Source organism: Pollachius pollachius (assembly GCF_949987615.1).
Source record: "Pollachius pollachius genome assembly, chromosome: 5".
Lineage (NCBI taxonomy): Eukaryota > Metazoa > Chordata > Actinopteri > Gadiformes > Gadidae > Pollachius > Pollachius pollachius.
Genome location: NC_136938.1, coordinates 20863970 through 20883564, shown reverse-complemented (window position 1 = coordinate 20883564; position 19595 = coordinate 20863970). Strand labels below are relative to the sequence as shown.

The following is a 19595-nucleotide window of genomic DNA, read 5'->3' as shown; positions in this document are numbered from 1 at the left end:
CTTGATGTGGTTGTCAGTGTTTATTTGTGTTACTATCAATGTGGAGGTCAGAAATGTTTGAATAAATAAAACACTCTTTATCTTTTCATTGCGTGCTTTCTCTCTCTGTCTGTCTCACTCTCTCTCTTCTTTCCTCTCTCTCTCCCTCCCCCCCCTCTCTCTCTTTCCCTGTCTCTCTCTGTCTCTATCTCCCTCTCCCCCCCTCTCTCTTTCTGTCTCTCTCCCCCCCCCCCCTGTGAAGGTTCCGTGCGGGGTTCCGCCAGGCGTTCTCCTGGTGTCCGTTCATCCGGTTCTCAGAAGAGGACAAGACGGAGCTGCAGCACACCAACACCTTCAGGGTCACCATGACCCGCAGTTACCATGGGGACAGCACGCGTGTGCACGGCTCCGGGACCGCAGGCCCCGGGCCCCCCTTCAGCTCCCAGCACACCGGTCCGAAGGCACAGCGGGCCCCGCTCAGGAGACACCCGGCCCCGCAGAAAACAAACGGGCCCCACTTAGGGCCTGGGCCCCTGGAAATGTCCTCCGGGGCTAAGCTGCTGGAGACCTGAGCGCAGCCAATGGGAAGAAGGATTGAGGAACCCGGCTGCAGGTAGCCAATCAAGATGCTCCACGGACCCTGACTGTATCCAGCCAGGGCCAGTTAAGCCAAAGATAAAGATTTGAATGGTAAAACCTAAAAGCGGGGACAGAGGCCAACTGGGAACAAAGCAGGCATTATCTTTTCTTGAACAGCCGCGATAGACAAAATGAAAAGCAACACTTAATTGTTGAGGGCTGCTAGAAGATAACATGTAAATACCGCAGGGAAATCAGAGGCAGATCTTTTACACAAATGATGCTGCTCCTATAACAACCCTTATATCTTTATCACTTCATTCTTTTCTAATTCCTTCTGTTTTACCCCCTCTCAGTAAACACTTTTTCTTCATTGTTTCTCTAACTTATGTGGTTGTCTGGCCGGAGAATGAACAGAGCTTCTAGAACGGTTCTTGTTCATCAGCTCTGTGGTCAATACTTCAGTTGAAGTACAGTAGAATACATTTATTTGACTCTACATAATTCTCAGATAGTGTCATGATCAAAGGAAGAAACTGAAAAAAAATGCCGTCTCCCATTGTCTGAGACGTTACCTTCAATATTTATTTGAACACTAGAATGTAAAAGATTAATATATATATATATATATATATATATATATATATATATATATATATATATATATATATATATATATTCATCTTTTACATTATATTTATATATATATATATGTATACATTTGTTGGAAGGCAGGCTGTAAGGTTTGACATTTAAAATACTTGTATATATTTATATTGGCGTGTACAGCAATGTTGTTCTTGTGATTGGTATGTTGTGATTATCTGGTTAATTTATAATGCAATGTGAATCTAAACTCTGTGTAGGCCTACGGTATATTGAGGTTAAAGAGATATTGTCTATGCAGTGCTGCTAATTGATTATTTAAATGTGACATTTACAATTGCTGTCTCTCTTTTGTGATATGATACAGAACACAGATGAAATGGCAGCGTGCCATTATGGACGGTAATAAGCAAATCATTTTGATGTTTCAAAACATGAGGACATTAAAACCTCAAACAAAATGATATTTATTTGTGTTGTCTTTGCTACTGTCTTCAAGTTGCAAGTTGCAAGTTGAGTGAATAACCATTAATTCATCACATGGTTTGTATTAATTTGGTCCAAAGTAATAAAACTAGATGATATGATGTTATCATAAAAGTAGACATATTTATATCATTTGGTATCAAAAAGAAAATATAAATAAAACACCAAATTCAATGTGCTTTTATTCATAGGTTTTTATTCATGGATTGATCAAATTAAATAAATTAAATATGTGGATTGTGTAAATTGACAGTGTTTAGATGTGTTTAGTATGTTAAGCGTGTGTCTGTGCATGTGTGGTCCAATTAACATTGGATATAGTATTATGACCATGTGTGTATATGGCAGTAGTAGTTTGAGCCTAAAAAGTTTAAAAGGAGCTTAAAAGAAAATTGGCATTTGAAAGTGAATATTGTGGGGTCTATTGCTAGTGTATTGTATAGTTGTATAGCCTCGACAATAGTGACAGTAATAGTTAATCAGTTACTGGATTGGTTGAATAGGTGATGTCTTTGGATAGCATTTATTTAAATTGGACTACAATGATTTAGTAAATGAACGACATTACATGGCGAACTGCAATCTTAAAATAATATTGACAAATCTCAGCAGCCAGTTTCAGCAGTCCAGTTTTTTTAACCACAAAGGATTGCTGACAATGAAACGATTCCATTTAGATAAAAGCATTAGAAGTGATCTTTGGACAACTTTTGCAGCAAACGTAATGTATTGTTCAACAGGACTAAGTTGTTTGTAAACTTTACTATGATTATATTTTTCTCTAGACTTGCTACAGTTGCAGGTTGTTTCAACATCATTTAAGTACAAAAATAAAATAAATAGCCAATATGATATGACAGCTAGGCAAGATATTAGCAAAAAAAAAATACTCCCTTTATCTCATTATACATACATATCTTTTAAAAAATATATATTTTTCCTTTCCCTTTTTTACGCCTTTTAACAGACAGTGAATCATTGTTAGCTCAGCAGACATAGAGCGCAACTTTACCTCACAATCAGTGTTTAGTCTCCTCCGAGGAGTTCCAAAAAGCACCTGTTTTAAAATATATATTGTGCATGTAGGCTTTCGTATGTTTCCAGTATTCAGTATCAAGTAGTTTTAAGCATTATTTTAAGTATTGCTTGAGACTGCAGTGATAATTAGTGGCTGATCTTGCATTGTGTAGCTCTCAAACCTCAACAATAATAAAAAGAGAATCGATTAAAAGACCAGATCCCAACCAGTACACCTCATTGCTCTTAGGTCAACACTCAGGATACCTCAACTGACCTCCTGTACTATAATGTGTTATATCTGTGCTACTACTCTATTCCCCCCCTTGCCCTGCTCACAGTAGTTAAGTGTGCATGTTTAATCTCTATAAACTGAACCACACAAAGCACAGGTAAAATCAGCAGGGCGCTAGAACCCTGCTGTTGAGCGCTACCCTGTCCTCCCCGGTACGCGGGTGTTGGGCTGAAGCAATTAGAGCAGCGGGCAGGAAGACTCCCAAGAGGAACCAGGAATGACCCGGGAAGGAGGGACTGGAGGCTATGGAGAACAGCGACATACAGAGGCAGAGAGAGAGACAGAGAGATAGAGGAGGAGGAGGAGGAGGAGGAGGAGGAGGAGGAGGAGGAGAGAGGATCTATTGGCTCTTGAGCTCCTCTCTCAGTCGGCAGCCCACGGCGGTGATGAGCGCCGCTCCTTTCCCGCTGCCGTCCTCCGACAACAGGAAGTTGACGTTGCACTGCGGAGCCAGCTTGTTCACCGTCTGCTGCATGACCCCCGCAAAACTGTTAGGGGCGGGGGGGGACAATAGGTCAGAACAGAACTACAGAGAAACATACACCCAAGTAGGGATGCCCATGCTTACCACACCAGAGCAAGTAATGCAGACTTGTACTCGCCTCAAAACAAACATTGGTAAGTGTACTCTCAAACATAGTGGTGTGGTGAACTGGAATAATTTACCCTTGGAAATTAAGAGCATAGACAACTATCATTGTTTCAGAATAAAGGTAAAATCCTGGCTCATGGTGAATTTAAATCCCTAGTGACACTAACATGTCTTCCTCCATGTGAGCTGTTGTCTGTTGGTGTTTGTCTATGCATGCACTTTGCACTTTTATACAGAAAGTAAGGGTTAGGAAAGATTATTTTATATGTTTAGCTTCTCATAGTCTATTTTTTATGATGTTTGATGTTTTGTTTTATGTGGATATAAGTCCTGTCTTGTAACATCAGGGACCATGATGGAAATAAGTGCTTGCACTTTGTCATGATTTTCTTATATCCCTTGGATATGTCTTTATTCCAAATAAATCAAACCAAATCAAATATGCTATCATGAATGCACTACTTTTCTATATCTAAACTGAAACATTTCATATCAATCTTTCTAAATTTAAACTGAACACACTTTTTGTTTTTAGGAGATGTTAAGATTATTTTGAGAATGGGAGTAATTGCTTTGATTGACAGTTTTGTGTTTCGCTCTTCATAGACTCCATAGAAACTTCATAGAAAAATAGATTTCATGGAAAGGTAAGGGATGAGCATGGAGGTCACAGCTTTGAACAGCAGTCTTGTGTGTCTCGCTGCGTATTCTCTTTAGCGTTCTTGTACCGGACGGGCCTGGAGACAGACACGTGCTTGTGTTCACTGCGGACGGACGTATCCTCCAGAGAAGGGTCGTGAACTCACCGTGTACGGACGTATCCTCCAGAGAAGGGTCGTGAACTCACCGCGGACGTGGGCGAGAGTCGAGAGCTCTAACAGATAACGAACTCACCGTGGACGTCGGCGAGAGTCGAGAGCTCTAACAGATAACGAACTCACCGCGGACGTGGGCGAGAGTCGAGAGCTCTAACAGATAACGAACTCACCGCGGACGTGGGCGAGAGCTCTAACAGATAACGAACTCACCGCGGACGTGGGCGAGAGTCGAGAGCTCTAACAGATAACGAACTCACCGCGGACGTGGGCGAGAGTCGAGAGCTCTAACAGATAATGAACTCACCGCGGACGTGGGCGAGAGTCGAGAGCTCTAACAGATAATGAACTCACCGCGGACGTGGGCGAGAGTCGAGAGCTCTAACAGATAACGAACTCACCGCGGACGTGGGCGAGAGTCGAGAGCTCTAACAGATAATGAACTCACTGTGGGTGTAGTTTGTACAGCGTCCCGTCCACCCCTACGGTGACGTCCAGATGGTCCAGTCCACGGTTCTCTCTGATCTTATCCACCACCGCAGCCATCCCCGCCCCGCAGATCTGAGCCGCTCGACGGGACACGGCACCGCACACCTACACAACCACGCGCACAATGAAACCCAACACAATGAGGCTCAGATACCACACAGCCACTTAGGTCACTTGAACAACCATGCACACAAGGGAACCCAACACAATGCGTCTCTGATACGACGGAGTGAGTCAGGGCTGGGGCCCGGCCCTGCTTCACCGCACAACCTGAGGGTGGTTGGCATTCTGATAGAAAACTAATTATTCTATTTCTTAATGTTTCCTCAACAAAACAGAGTGCAGTTCATTCTTTTGTCTCAATGTTCTCTCTTCAACAGTCACACTGCTAGCTCTATCTCCCACAAGGAACCGATTGCACAAAGGCCTTGTCTGAAGCCATAGGTGGAAGGGTCAGCAATTTCTGTTGCCTCATTTTGAAAACGTTACATTCGCGTGGAGCATATTTGACCAGAATCTGGATTTTATAATCTTAAAGCCCATCGCAATATGATAATGAGTGATATTACCTTTTTGACTATGATACTGTCGTCACAGGTGCTGTCCAGTCCCAAGTGTTGTAGAATGGACCTGACCTGCAGCAGTGCCAGTCTGTCACTAGAGGGAGACAGAGTCACATAAACAAAGTATCATTCTCAGTTTGGTGAGGAGGTTCATTTAACCCATTTGTACCGGCTGCTGTGCGGCGCAACATTGTATCTAGTAGATACAATGTTGCTCCGCGCAACCGGTACAAATGGGTTAATGGTAAACACGCACAGATGCGTGATCCGGTCTGAATGGGATAAACCACAGGCAAGGAAATTAGCAGTTTGTGAAATCTATAGAGAAGCATGACTCAATGACATTGTTTGACAGCTACCTCTCTATCTGCGAGAGGTATTTGGTCTCGAAGATGCCTCTGGTCTTCAAGGTTTCAGAGATCTGTCCTCGGAACAGGAAGCCTTTCCTGGTCAGGTCTATCAGGATGTTCCTCACAATCTCCCCGAGGTACATACCACTGCACATCTTCTCATACCTGCCAAGCCAATCACAGCGGGTCTCAGTGAGCAAGTCACAGAAATAATAATTAATTGGGTCTGTAAACATTTGGTGAGTGTTTCAAATTTCAAGTTTGTTTGGGTTAATTTGTGTGTGTGTGTGTGTGCGTGTGTGTGCACGTACCTCTGTTTGCCCGGGTTGAGGGAGAGATCGTCAACGGTGCGGTCGTACTCGGTCCTCATGTCGTCAAGGCAACCGTTGTCACCGAACGCGCCCCACTCCATGTTGACACACATGCGACCTTCGTCACCCTCGATCATTTCAATGTTCTTCATCTCCTCCATGTAGCAGGCGTTACTGCCAGTACCTGCAGACAGACAAACAGATACACAGACACACAGACAGGCAGACAAGATATAAGCAACTTGACGCCGGTCTGAGACTCTCCCCTTGATGACATCAAAGCGAGACAGTATGAGGTCATAAGTATAATTTAATGCGTATGAGGTCATGAACTCACCAGCGATGAGTCCCACCTCACACGTGGGCTCTTCATAGGCACATGTCATCATGGTCCCTACGGTGTCATTCACTATGGCAACCACATCAAGGTCAAACTCCTGGTGAGGGGAGAGCCACACAGGCACGCATCAGTACCAGCTTTATAATGGGATAAACACACACTCACACACACACACACCAGTAGCCACATGCGACCATCCCCACTCACTAATTCCTGGTGTGTTTCTCTCTGCGGACCATATTCATTGCCACGGGCACACCTGAATATCTGCATGGTTTCACGGCGCTAACACACCAGTGCCGTATAACCCGAACTCAAATAACAAAATGAATACTATTCCAAGCCGGAGGTTCTAATAAAACACAATTAAAAAGCCATCAAAGTAAAACCAACCCTACTTGGGTTAACCCCTGCAGCATATCAGAACAAAAGAACGCCTTCTGGCGCTCCTCTGGAAGACACTTAAATCAGGGGTAGGGCTATATCGTCCCTGGCTACAGTCTGATTTTGGAGGCGACCAGGAGTGCCAGATACCACCTCCGCTGGGGAGATGCAGCAAAACAAGCATTGATATGGCGATGCAGGGGCCAGCGGGACGTCTCCCTGCTCACCTCCCTCCTCCGGATGGCTTCTCTCAGCAGGCCCACCACGTCCTCGCCCTCGCAGTCCGTAGCCTTGAAGCCCTTGGTCCAGGTTACCAGGACACCCTGCACATCATGCACACCACGTACATTAGAAACACACATAGTGTACCTTGCACACATAACGTACATCACACACACACACATAACATACATCACGCACGCACGCACGCACGCATGCACACACACACTTGCTCTCTATAAATGGTTTTATTGTGGTCCACATTTGCCCCCATGAAGTCCTGAAATTATATAGCTAGAACTGAAGCTACAACTCAAGCAACTAGAGGTTGGAGGTTGCTAATGGGAAAACTGTCATAGTGCATTTTAAACTGTCCCTTTGCCAGAACTGGTTGGTACAGTCATACAAATGCAAAAAAAAAGGAAGTGGATTGGAGTAGAGGACAGTTAGACGTTAGACACGATAAGCAGCAAGCGCGCACTCACAGCGTCCAGACTGGTTTGTTGGCAGGGGAAGGAGAAGGTGAAGCCAAGGGGAAGACGAGTGTTCTTCATCCCCATGTAGTCCAGGAAGTCACTGATACACTGCACTATGTGGTCAAACAGCTGGAACATAGAGAAAACACGATTCCATTTACATTGCACTGCATTCCGTTGTGTCTTATTTCATGTAGGAGAGAAGAGGGTAATCATTTTTTTTTACCCTTGAACTAATTGAAAAAAAAAAAAGTACATCCATCTCGCTAAATTGAATTGAGTTGGATTTAAAAAACTGTTCTTCTGCAGCTTCTTGGTGTGAACCTATCTCTGGTCCTCACCTCTTCTCCCGTGCCCTGCATGACCTCCATGGGGATGGCGTAGATCTTGTTGTTCATCTCCACCGTCCTCCTCTTCCCAGACCGGATCTTCACCAACAGAACTCGGAAATTGGTTCCTCCGAGATCCAAGGCCAAGAAATCCCCGTTCTCTGGATTCAAACGAACGGACAAAGTTATTTTAGTTTGTAGTGAAGAAGGCTGAAGCAGTAACTTTTGAGTCAAATAAGTACCAATCAAATATCAGAACCAATCCAAACCGTAAAATACCATATCGATGATTTTCTGAGAAATACCAATTTGTCTGAAATCTCTCATTAACTAAACATTATCAAAAGAAAGAAATGTCTAACTGGGACGCAACAAATGTGTATGTTAAAACAGTAAGTCCGAGGAGGATCACCTGAGCCATCAGGAGTGCTCTGTACGAAGGTGGGGAGCATCTTGACGGTAGCGATCTCCTGGGTGCTCTTGGAGAGGCCATTTTGTATCTCTATCTTCATCCGCTTCTTTACCTAGAAAGAGAACCACGTTGACTCAGTTTACCAGTACACTGGGACAGAAATGACTCATTCACTCACTCACCAACCCACCAGTTACTCACTCATCATTCAAATGTATTAACATAGCATTTTAAAGGGCAAAGTGCTTATTAAAGGAAACAAGAAATAAAATGAGCTTAAAATAAGAAACGAAATCTGCCAATCAACCAGAGACACACTGAGAGGTCGACAGGTATATATATATAAAAAAAACTCTAACTATTACACTTGACTTGATAAAAAGCAAGTTGAACTCCAAAGGTCTGTTTTTAAGATTTCCCCCGGGCTCTTGGACCTCTACCTCGAGCAGTTGTTCAGTGGTCAGCTGGAGTTCCTCCAGGGTCTGGGTGATCTGTCTCGATTGGTCCGCCAGTCTGTAGGCCACGGCGGTCACCATGGCAGCGCCCTTGCCACTCCCACTCTCCGACAGCAGGAACCGGACGTCAGACTCGGGCACCAGGCGACGCACCGTCTTGTGGAGCCGGCGGGCGTATCTGAAACAGTCCGGGTGTTTAGTTTTGTCAGTCGGCTTCCCGTGATGTTGCTGTATCAGCACATAGTCAAAAAAGTAAACAGAGGGTGAAATGTCAGCCAGATGTATCATGATGATACCTTTATTTTGGTTTTCTATCAGACACCCATACATTTAGGGTATTCAAATGATATTTAATATAAGGATTAGCACAAATGTCACTTCCGTATTGTCTTGTTGTAGTGTTGGCAGATGAGTTCCAAGTCCCTTCAGTATGTACTGTCCTGTTTAATACTGAATCTATACTACTGTACGTCAGCGCCACTCACTGAGGATGCATCTTGTACAACGACCCGTCAATGCCCACGGTAGTCCGTAGCCTAGCAACCCCTTTGTTCTCCTTCAGACGTAGCAGGATAGCACCTAGCGTAGCGGCTATCAGGCTAGCGGAGCGGAAGGACACAATGGCACACACCTGGGGTAGAGAAAGACAAGTTCCTCATGTTTAGAAACGGCTAAACTAATAATACGGGCGTGTTCGGCACTCTGATTGGCTGATACGTTTCCAGCGGATTGGATTAGCATCAGGCGGGACAAGTGGTACGTACATGCTGCACGGCGATGCAATCATCGGCTGAGGGCTCCACGCCCAGTCTGATCAGGATCTCCTTGGCCTTGGTCAGCCCCTCCTTACTCCTGGGGGGAGAATAGGACAGCGAGAGAGGAAATATCGGTATTCCATTTAGTCATTAAGCAGACACTTTAATCCAAAGTGATAATGAACAAACAATGTTTTGACCATGAGCGGGTTAAGCATCATTCAGGGAAGCCTTTTGGTAGACGACAGACATTTGTTTCTATCGCAAACGGAGATTTGTCCAACACCACTCGATTCAAGCCCATGGTATTAAAGTGTGAGCGGGAGAAGGGGCATACTTCTCTATGGCGGAGACGTGCTTGGTGTCGAGCTTGCCCTTGGTGAGGAGCTCCGGGGTGATCCTCCCCTCGAACAGCAGCCCCTCCTTGGCCATCTTCACCAGGATGAGGCGCACCAGCTCGCCCATGTACATGCCACTCACCATCTTTTCGAAGCTGGCGGTAGGAGCACAGGGTCACAAATGACACATACAGGCAACGTTCCACTCCTGGACTGACACAGGCAGAAGAAATGAGGGATCAAAATGGATAAAAATGTAATGAAATGGATAAAACTGTCAAAGTGCACAAAAGGTAATGTTGGCAACGTGCGCTAAAATGGATACTGCAATCCTAACGAACACGAGTGCAAGGCAAGGCGAGCGCAACATTATATTTCATGAGGCAGATATTATTTGTAGCTCGGGTAGGAACTAGTAAAATCTTAGTTGATTGGGTAATTGGCTTGAATCCATGGCTGCAGCAGGCCCGTGTTTGTGTCGCAATTTTTTAACTTAACTCGGAGAATAGTGAATCCTAACACACAGGCCAAAACTCGAAACAGACGTTCCATCCCTAAAAAACATATTTCAAACGAGCCGGCCCTAGCGTCGTTGTCGACAAAGGGCATTATTTCGACGAAGCATCGCTTCCTTCCTCTCTGATGGCGTTTCATGGTCATCTCATGATTCAGTACAGTAAATGAGTAACTTAGAATTAGAGATGTAGGAACTATACCACAAAACAATAGCATCTATCAGCTCCTGGCTGCCTCCCAGTGTGTGACTGAAACACGTACAGCTGTTTGCCGGGGTTGAGGGAGCCTCTGTCGATCTCTCGGTCGAACTCGGTGCGGATGTCCTCCAGTCTGCCGTCGTCCCCGAAGGCCCCCCACTCGGTGTTGACACACATGCGGCCCTCGTCGCCCTCCACCAGGTCGATGTGCCTAAGCTCCTCCATGTAGCACGCGTTGGTACCTGTGCCTGGAAGGCCGCAGAGACAGAGAGAGACAGGAGGAGTTATGGGTAATTCACCTTATTGTTTTTAATGTTGTTTATTGAGAGATTTTTGTTTTTGTTGCGAACATTTACATTCAGGGAATAAAGCAGACGCTTTTACCCAAAGCGACTTACAAAGGCTAATGCACACATTCACACCCCGACAGTGGAGTCTACCAGGCACGACCACCGCCAGCTCGGAAAGAGCAGTTAGGGTTAGCTGCCTTGCTCAGGGACACCTCAACACTCAATATGAGGTTAACCTGCTCTACCTCCTGAGCTTAGCCAGCCCGTGAAAACCTAAATGCAATGGCCCAAAACCCAACAAAGATCCATTTTGTAGTATTTCTAAAATTCACATTGTGAAAATAAATGATTCTTGATGGTTCTGGAGAATTGTGAACAAGAATGAATCCTATAAGGGTGGCGTACCGACAATGATGCCCACTTCACAGCGCTGGTCGTCGAAGCCGCAAGTCATCATGGTCCCCACAGTGTCGTTTACCACTGCCATGATGTCTGCATCGTAGTCCTTAATACCATGCACACACACACACACACACACACACACACACACACACACACATGGACACAAAGCAACATTTAGAACCGCTGAGTGAATGAATGAATGAATGAAGTCAACGCAACGCAGCTGCACAAATGGACAAAGCTTGGACTATAAGTGAGAGAAGGCACTTACTCCTCGCTTCTTAATGGCCTTGTTGAGCAGCTGGACCACGTCCATCCCCTCCACTCCACTGGCCTTGAACCTCTTGGTCCAGGTCAGCAGATAGCCCTAGGTATCCAGAGAAACGGGGCAGGGAGATGAGAGGAGTATCAGCAGCACCACTGTCTGTCCCTAACTCTGCCCCCTTGTCTTGTCTGTCTGACTGTGTGTTGGTATCTCATCCATCCGTCGATATTATCGATCTTACCTCATCTAGTTTGGTCTGTTGGCAGGGGAACGAGAAGGTGAGCCCGACCGGTAGTCTTTTGTCTTTGATGTTGTGCTTCTCCATGAAGTCCCCGAGACACTCGGCCACGTGGTCAAATAACTGCGAGGGGAAAATATCAGGAGAGTATCAGCCACGTGTGTCAGGACACGCGGATACGTGTGTAAGCAAAGGCTCAGTTATGGTTCCACGTCGACGCAGCGCAAGGACCAAGCGGACGCAGAAAGAAACGCTGAACCTGTTTTCGTTCTGCGTCGAGTTTTAGTGAACGGACCAATCACAGCTCTTGCTGCAGCGTCGCCTCAACGCAAGGTTACAATTTTTGGGAAGCACCCTTGCGGTGGACGCTAGGAGGGTCGGCAAGGACGTTGCGTTGCGTCGACGTGGAACCGTAACTGAGCCTTAAGAAGTGGCGCCGGTGCCCATCCAAGGCCCGGTGGGGTGGACATACTCTGGTTCCGTTGCCGTGGATGATGTCTTCCGGCGTGTCGTAGATCACGCTCTCCATCTGAACAGTCTGCTTCTTCTCGTGGCTCACGCGCACACGCAGGATCCGGAAGGCACTGCCCCCCAGATCCAGCGCTATGAAGTCTCCCTTCTCTAGATGGAGAAAGAGACAAGCATCCATTTTCATTTGTGTTCCCATGATCCTTTGATCAGCGGGTGGCTTTATTTTAATAGAGTAAATATGTTCAACTTTCCTTCGCATTCGAATTTGTGAACATCAAAATTTGAAGCCTCATCCAACCGATCATAAATAAATTCAATATCAGTTGTAACTTATTACTAATCGAAATTCTGGATGCACTTGGCTGAACAGGAACACTGACTAATCTGAATGGAGGACTTTTCTACTCTTAAGACGGCTTTGGATGTATCCCAAAGCACAACTGAGGTGGTGTGATACTCTTGGTGCTCAGTCAATAGAACTGCTTCATAAACCCATCAGCAGTGACGGATGTCTCTAGGTGGGTAAAGTAAAAGTCCTGGCATTCTGTGACTCGAGTACACATTGTGAGCCAACCGTCGCTCACAATGGGAGTTCTCGGTTTACAATTGTTTAGTGTTAGCAGATATGTTTACCTAACCAGCCCTGGTCCTATGAATGTAACAGCGTTGTCCTGGTGTGACAGCGTACTTCCATCCTAGAGTTTAATGAATGGCCAATACGGCATTGTTGCTGTTGTGATGCAATAAGTTCATGTGTTCTTCAAGCTTATCGACTTCATTCCTTACTTTAATGGATATTGTAAGAAATAATTAGATGAGTCACAAATGTGTATTCATCACACGTAAACTGATGTGTAGTATTTTACAGATCAGACTGAGTTTGATGGTGAACAGGATACACTTCCTCATCTGCTGTGTTATAGAGAGGCTATTCACAAAAAAATATATGTTTACTTAAAACGTATAATATAAAATGACATTTTGAATCTTTAAAGAACAAGGTGCAAATGGGAAGCTGAGTAGTCTGGCTGGTGTCACTATCTGTATATGAAAGACTCACAAGCGACACAGCAATGCGCACAAGGAAACAAATAATTAGAGCTCTGATGGGTGCGATCATTTGACCTCTGTCCATAGTAGTAACCAGGCTTATCTGCAAGTGCATATTTGCGGTAGAACGTGTTTTACTTCCGTCTGTTGGTGTGTGTATACCACAGGTATACTGATTTCCCATGCTAAGGATAAACAGAAGTTGTGGCAGCTGGTGTCATGTGTGCATGGTGCGCTGGTGTCTCTGGGGTAGTGGATGAGGGAGACTTCCTGAAAAGGGGACAGCTTTGAATCCTGATCAGCAAACAAAAACCAAAAGCCTTAAAATGGTATATTTGTGTTTGATTGCTAAACAAAGGATTATAGATTGTTTTCGCTGGTTGAGCCTTGACAAAAAGAGGTAATAATTACTCATAGCTGGAGTTAAATATGTAACGATGTGGTTGTCCCGATGGACCAGCCTTCAGTCTTTTAGACTACAAATCCCATAAGACCTGCCTATCTAAACTATTTCGCGGGCGCTAGCTGTTTGACGTTACACTGTGGTACATCTTGTTCAAAACATAGACAAAACATTATTGGATTCAAGGACAAAAGCATTAGAGTTAAACACTGTTTATTCTGAAAAGATTGGGACTAATGAATAGACGCTTATGTAGATTAAGTGAGTGATATGTGGCCTTCAGATTACAGGCCATTCAAGGTTATCATGGAAGCCACTAGCAACAAAAGTTTCGACAACTGGCAAAAGGAGGGTAGGGGTTAGTTAGGCTCTATGTTTTTGCTCAAGAAAGAGGAGAAAACTGCACTTCAACTATAATTGACCCATAATTGAAGCCATGTTTAAAAAAATAACATTATGGATGCTATGTGTTTTTCTTTCTATTCATTTTCTCCCTTTCCTTCTTAAAACGACATGCCCTAGGTGACTAGGGAAACTGTTTTTTATGTGGCCAGTTTATATGGTAGCCGAGGTCATTCTCATATGAAAAAACTAATTTCTGGTTTATCAAATGGACCACAATTTCTATGCTATACATCAGCAAGGACTGGCCATAAAGAGGCTTGTGAGATTGGGTGAGTCACAAGAGTCCTGGCTCCGTTTGATAATGTGCTTTCACATCACCCTTGTTCAGAATGGTTTGATTACAGTGTGCTTTGGAGAGTTCGTTATGAATATAGTATATGGACACAAGGCGTGTCCCTGTTTGACCTCAACCCTACAGTAGTGGCTGACCTCTGACAGCAACGGAACCACTCACACCAACACTAATACAAATAGTCAAACTCATACCAATGGTAACACGCTACAACACTAACAATGTTGCTAACATAGTCCCTACGGGTCAGACCCACTCCATCCGACGGGGCACACAACCAGGGTAGATCCCGGGAGAAGACACACCGCCAAGGGGTAAGCACCTGAGCCGTCGGGGATGGAGTGCACGAAGGTTGGCAGCATCTTGAGCGTGGCGGTGGGGTTGGTGTCCTGACCCAGGCCCCGGGCCAGCTCCCGGCGGAAGCGCTGCATGATGTCCGACAGCGTTTCCTCGGAGAAGCGCATGGAGTACAGGTACTTGTCGATCTGGGAGGAAACGGGAAAGGTCGACGACAAATTAATTCTGTAACTGGTTTATTTGTGGTTTTAAAAATCTTTTTTACATTTGCTGATACAGATGTGCAGCATACAAGAGGACGCTTTTAAAGCAAAAGGGTTACACGCATGAAAAGACGGAACTCTGATTTTTCTTTCTATAAAACCATAGAAAGGGGATTGTCATTGGAACCCACACCAGGGCCAATTCAGCATTTGTATGCGTGTTGCAACATCATACGGAAGGCCACGCAAGCGTGGGCTTGTAGTTCTAGTAAAATCAACATTGGGGAATTCAATAGTGCTGATTATATGGGAGGTTGATCCTAGCAAGGGTGTAATCTTGAAACTTTTGCCAAGTCACAAACGATTGGGACACAAAAGGCAGCGCGCACACGCACACCAAACCCTCCAACACACATGGGCACATGTCATGGCGATGGTTCTGTGGAATGTTTTATTTCCTGGTGTAGAAGTCACATGCCAACTGTATTTCCTTGTAAGCTTTATTCATACACCCAGGAAATAATCCAACATAAAGAGGGGAATTGGAAATAGCTGCAGATCAGCTTAGCAATTCGAATAAATAAAGTATGGGAACTCGCAAACTAAAACCAACCGTACCAAAATGTATTTGTATGAATTTGTAACAGTAATCAGGAAATGTAGTAAAAAATGGGGAAGAAAACACATTACAATGGAATGCAGTACATTACTTCATGTCCTGCATTACATTGCCACATCCAATAGCCGGCCTGCTTGAAGATGGGCCTCTTGGTCTTATTTGAATGACAATATAGCCTTTCGCTGAGCAGCCCAGATGAGTGGAACCCCCAAGGCAGGAGACGAAGCGAGGGAACCCAGTTGAACCATGGCTAATCCCCCACGGCAGGAGCAACATTAGCATCTGTGTTCATGACTCTGTACTTCACCCCAGTAGAGGACAAACCGGCAGCATGCAGGCACAGGTCTGGGCCGGACAGTAACAGTGCAGAGCGCTTACACCTTCCATTCTACCAGGGTACACTCCCTTCTATCTAAGGTGACATTGTGATGTCCTTGTGTGTGCATGCGTGTTTTTACACAGAACTCCAGGGAACCAACACAGCACTCAGAAACAGACCTGTCTTTAATCAGTTCTGGGTACACTGCGGTGTTGAAAGACCCATGTGGTGTCTACTTCTCCATTCTCTTTTAGTCTCGCCTCCCACCCTCTCTTACTAAACCGATACGTTGCTTTCTCCATCCACCCCCCCCCCCCCCCCCCCCGCCTCCCCTAATTCTCCCCGGCGACAGTCACCAGACTCTGAGGAGAACACACTGCACACTACATTTCCCAACTGTCCCCAGGCCTCTGACTAGCGGTTCTAGGCTCCTCCCCCCCCCTCTCCTCCCCCCTCCACTGCGTCGCTCACCCCCTCTTGCCCCCTGCGGTCTGGTATTGTCGTCATTGAGAGGCTGCTCAGGGAAGCTGATGAAACCAGACCCCGCTGCGTGTGTGTGTGTGTGTGTGTGTGTGTGTGTGTGTGTGGACATGAGCGTGAGTGCACCTCTCTACCCCGGCTTCGGTTTATATGTGGAAAAATGCCGTCCTCTGTTTTGCCCTCTCGCTTTTACAACACAGACGGACACACGCGCGCATGTTGCGGCCCACCCACCCACACACCCAACCACCTCCCTCAACAGTGGAAGCAGACAGTCAAGGACACCGCAGTGGACGTGATTAAAGCTGGATGATGTCCCACTGAAATCCCATTGAGCAGCCAACTCGTTAAGCTAACACCCTTATGCTAACTGCTCCTTGCTGCTTTGGGATATGAGTGTAAATACAAACAGAGGCAGTAACTGTGTAAACTTCTGGCAGGCAGATACTCTCAATCTCATGTGTGTGTGTGTGTGTGTGTGTGTGTGTGTGTGTTTGTCTCCTAAGCCTTCTTCTCCTTTCACCTGCGGTCACATGGTGTAAAGCTGGCCTATTTTAGGGACGCAGGACGCTACAGTGTAACAGGAAGGAGACGAGGAAAGGACAAAGAGGGATACTGTATCTCAGGGCTCATTTAGTCATTAAACCTTGCAGATACAAATATCTGGGACCACTAACAAGCTGTGGGAGCACTGTGGGGAAATGGATAAGGAAAAGAGTGTAATAAAACACTGTAACTGGGTGTAGGGACAATGAGGTGACACCAAGCTTCAAAAGGGAAAGAAGTTCCTGGGGAACAATAAAACAAAATGACACTGATAACATGATGGGCCACTGATTGACCCAGGGTGTGAGATCAAGCCCTTGCCTTCTGATGTCATCATAAAGCGCCCTTAAAGGGACCCTGCCCCAAAATGACGACACAAGTCATAGCATTCATAAAGATGTCGACTGAGGAAAACCAGGTGCAAAACCCTTTTAGCTTTTAGAAAGGAACCAGGTGGACACATAAAGGCGGCCAACAATACATTTAATCATCACCGAATCTGCCATTTACTGGGTTGAAATTCTAGACCACCTAAGCTATTGCGGAAACACAACACCTGTTTTGTTCGGAAGCAGTGAAAGAGTTATTGCTTGATGGCTCTCAGCCTGGCCAACAGGTCGAGTCAGTTATGCAGCAGTGTACATAGCTGTGGGGGCAGCTGGGCCCCAACCCACAGGATATCATGAAAGAACACATATTCAATCTGTTCAAATCCCCCCTTACCACCTCTCCTACCTGCTCCCTTACCTCCTCTCTTACCACCTCTTCATCCTCCTCTTAAACCACCTTTGACTTCCTCTGCCTCCTCTCCTGCCTCCCCCCTTACCACCTCTCCTAGCTCCTCACTTAACTTTGACTTGTCTTCGTTCTTCACTCATACCTACTTTCTTACCTCTTCTTCAATCTCCTCTCATACCACCTCTCCTACCTCCTCTTATACCTCCTCCCTTACCTCCACTCCTATCTCCTCTTGCGTTATCGCCTCTGCTATTTCCTCCCTATCTCCTTTCCAATCTCTTCCCTCACCTCCTCTCCTATCTGGCCGTGCTTCCTCGTTGCAAACCTCCTCGTCTGCATACCTCACCAACTTTTATCTTCCCTTACCTGTCCTGTCTCCGCAAAGTGACTCCCTAATTTCCTTTTACCTCCCTAGCTACTCCTCTCCTCAATCCCTCGGCCATGTTTGCTAACTTCCTTCTAACATCCTGGTTGACCACAAGGCTTTCCAACCCACAAGGCAAACATGTTATACTTGAGACTATGTATAATTATGTACATGAGACTATCTATATATAATCTCACATGACTATGAGATTATGTTATGAGATTATGCTGTTTAGGTCGCACTAGGTGCTAGCTTCTGCACCTCTTCCCTCCCTTTTCCATCCTTAAAGCAAAACTTTCTCCTATTCGACCCCAGTAGAGCGACTGCAGATTTGCTGTCTCAGCCAACATGACTAACATTGACAAAGTCAGTGGACTGATTGACCCCGGAGTGCTGCAAAGTCAAATGGCTCAGCACATTGACCATGGGCTGGCTCTATCGGTCACATCCTCTCTCTCATCATATGCCATGTGCATTTCCTCGCTGCCTCCGTCTGTATCTCTCTCTCTCTCTCTCTCTCTCTCTCTCTCAAGTCACCAACTTTATATCCTTTGACTTCATTTCGTCATATTCATCACCCCAACTACAAACACTCTATTCACCCGTTCCACGAGTCTCCGGTCACCTTCAGCTCATTTGTCCACCTATAGCCTGCCTCACCCGGAGGAGCCGGGGCTCAATTCGGTGGATCAGTGGTTCTCTGTTCCCTTTTTCCAACCCCTCATCCTCAACTCTTATTTATTGCTTCATTTGCCACCACCTTGTTCACTACTCCCCCAAAGGCAGATCTCCGACACAGACACACACACACACACACACACACACACACACACACACACACACACACACACCCATACTGTACACTCCACACACACCTGGGCTGTATCTGAAGCAAAAATGGCTGGCTCCAATGAGGACAGGGAAATACATTTAATGACCTCTACCACTCGCTGTCTCCTCTCCTCTGCCTAACCTCTCCCCGCAAAAAAAACATTTGATAAACATGCAGTATAGCTCCCTGCTTCTAGTACCCACAAAATGTAAAACTCAAATCCCAAAGACACAGTCACCGGCACAGACACAACTCACAAGGAAAACCCCCATCAGTCATGGAGGATACAGAGATGGTGACTCACCTTCTTAACCTGGTCATCCTTAAGTTCCGTGAAGTAATAGGCTATCAACTGGGCTGCAATCATCCTGAGAATATATCTTTCTGTATGTTAAACACACACAGCCACAATGGCACTGTCACACGCAAGCACACACACACACACACACGTGCGTACACTACAGGCACAAAAAGATCTCCCCCCTAAAAAAGTACCTTCAGTCTGTCCCTATCCCTCACAGTATGAACACAACTAAAACATGGGTAAGTCTACACTTGGTACAATCCGTGAGCTACACTAGGCAGAGCTGCAGCATGTGGAGGTAAAAACTGTGCAGCACTGCTTCCCCTCTGTCTCTCCGCCTCTCTCTCCAGCTCCCTCCCTAGTTCTCTTTCTCTGTTAAGCCAGGAAGTGTGTGGGGGGGGCGGGACTGAAAGCCGAGCTGTAAGACACCGAAGGGGAGGAGACAAGGAGGTAAAAAAGAGGAAGAGAGAGGAGGCGGGGAGCCGGTGTTTTAACCGCGCCCTCTCATTAGTTAAGCATGTTAGTCACACCCTCTGCCCTGTGATTGGCTAGCGTGTTCTGTGATGAAGGC

At 45.8% G+C, this 19595-nt stretch overlaps 2 protein-coding genes across 2 annotated transcripts in view; one reads left to right on the top strand and one right to left on the bottom strand.

Annotated features, from left to right (window-relative positions):
* Positions 1 to 551, top strand: part of tacr2 (tachykinin receptor 2) — a gene marked incomplete at both ends in the record, with an annotated part of 4596 nt that extends 4045 nt beyond the window's left edge. Inside the window, one exon of the mRNA XM_079736574.1 lies at positions 242 to 551. Coding sequence (XP_079592700.1) covers positions 242 to 551 — 310 coding nt within the window. The remainder of the gene's footprint in view (positions 1 to 241) is intronic.
* Positions 552 to 2157: 1606 nt separating this feature from the next.
* On the bottom strand, positions 2158 to 19384 carry LOC307075924 (hexokinase-1). The gene is made up of 21 exons (XM_079736677.1): positions 19025 to 19384; positions 14642 to 14804; positions 12171 to 12319; positions 11702 to 11821; positions 11467 to 11562; positions 11199 to 11298; positions 10568 to 10751; positions 9790 to 9945; positions 9462 to 9549; positions 9183 to 9328; positions 8683 to 8875; positions 8243 to 8354; positions 7843 to 7991; positions 7511 to 7630; positions 7034 to 7129; positions 6420 to 6519; positions 6083 to 6266; positions 5781 to 5936; positions 5428 to 5515; positions 4818 to 4963; positions 2158 to 3450 (listed from the first exon to the last, which is right to left on the bottom strand). Exons 1-21 carry the CDS (start codon positions 19085 to 19087, stop codon positions 3303 to 3305), a joined length of 2757 nt encoding a protein of 918 aa, XP_079592803.1. The 5' UTR covers positions 19088 to 19384; the 3' UTR covers positions 2158 to 3302.
* Between the last annotated feature and the right edge of the window lie 211 nt (positions 19385 to 19595).

What these genes read in the sequence shown, in the direction of transcription:
- LOC307075924 (XM_079736677.1), bottom strand. Translation starts at nt 19,087, where the DNA reads ATGATTGCAGCCCAGTTGATAGCCTATTACTTCACGGAACTTAAGGAT. An exon ending in GAGCACTCCTGATGGCTCAG is followed by an intron (nt 7,992 to 8,242) that starts GTGATCCTCCTC and finishes GTTTGAATCCAG; the next exon opens with AGAACGGGGATTTCTTGGCC. An exon ending in TACCTCTCGCAGATAGAGAG is followed by an intron (nt 5,516 to 5,780) that starts GTAGCTGTCAAA and finishes GTCTCCCTCTAG; the next exon opens with TGACAGACTGGCACTGCTGC.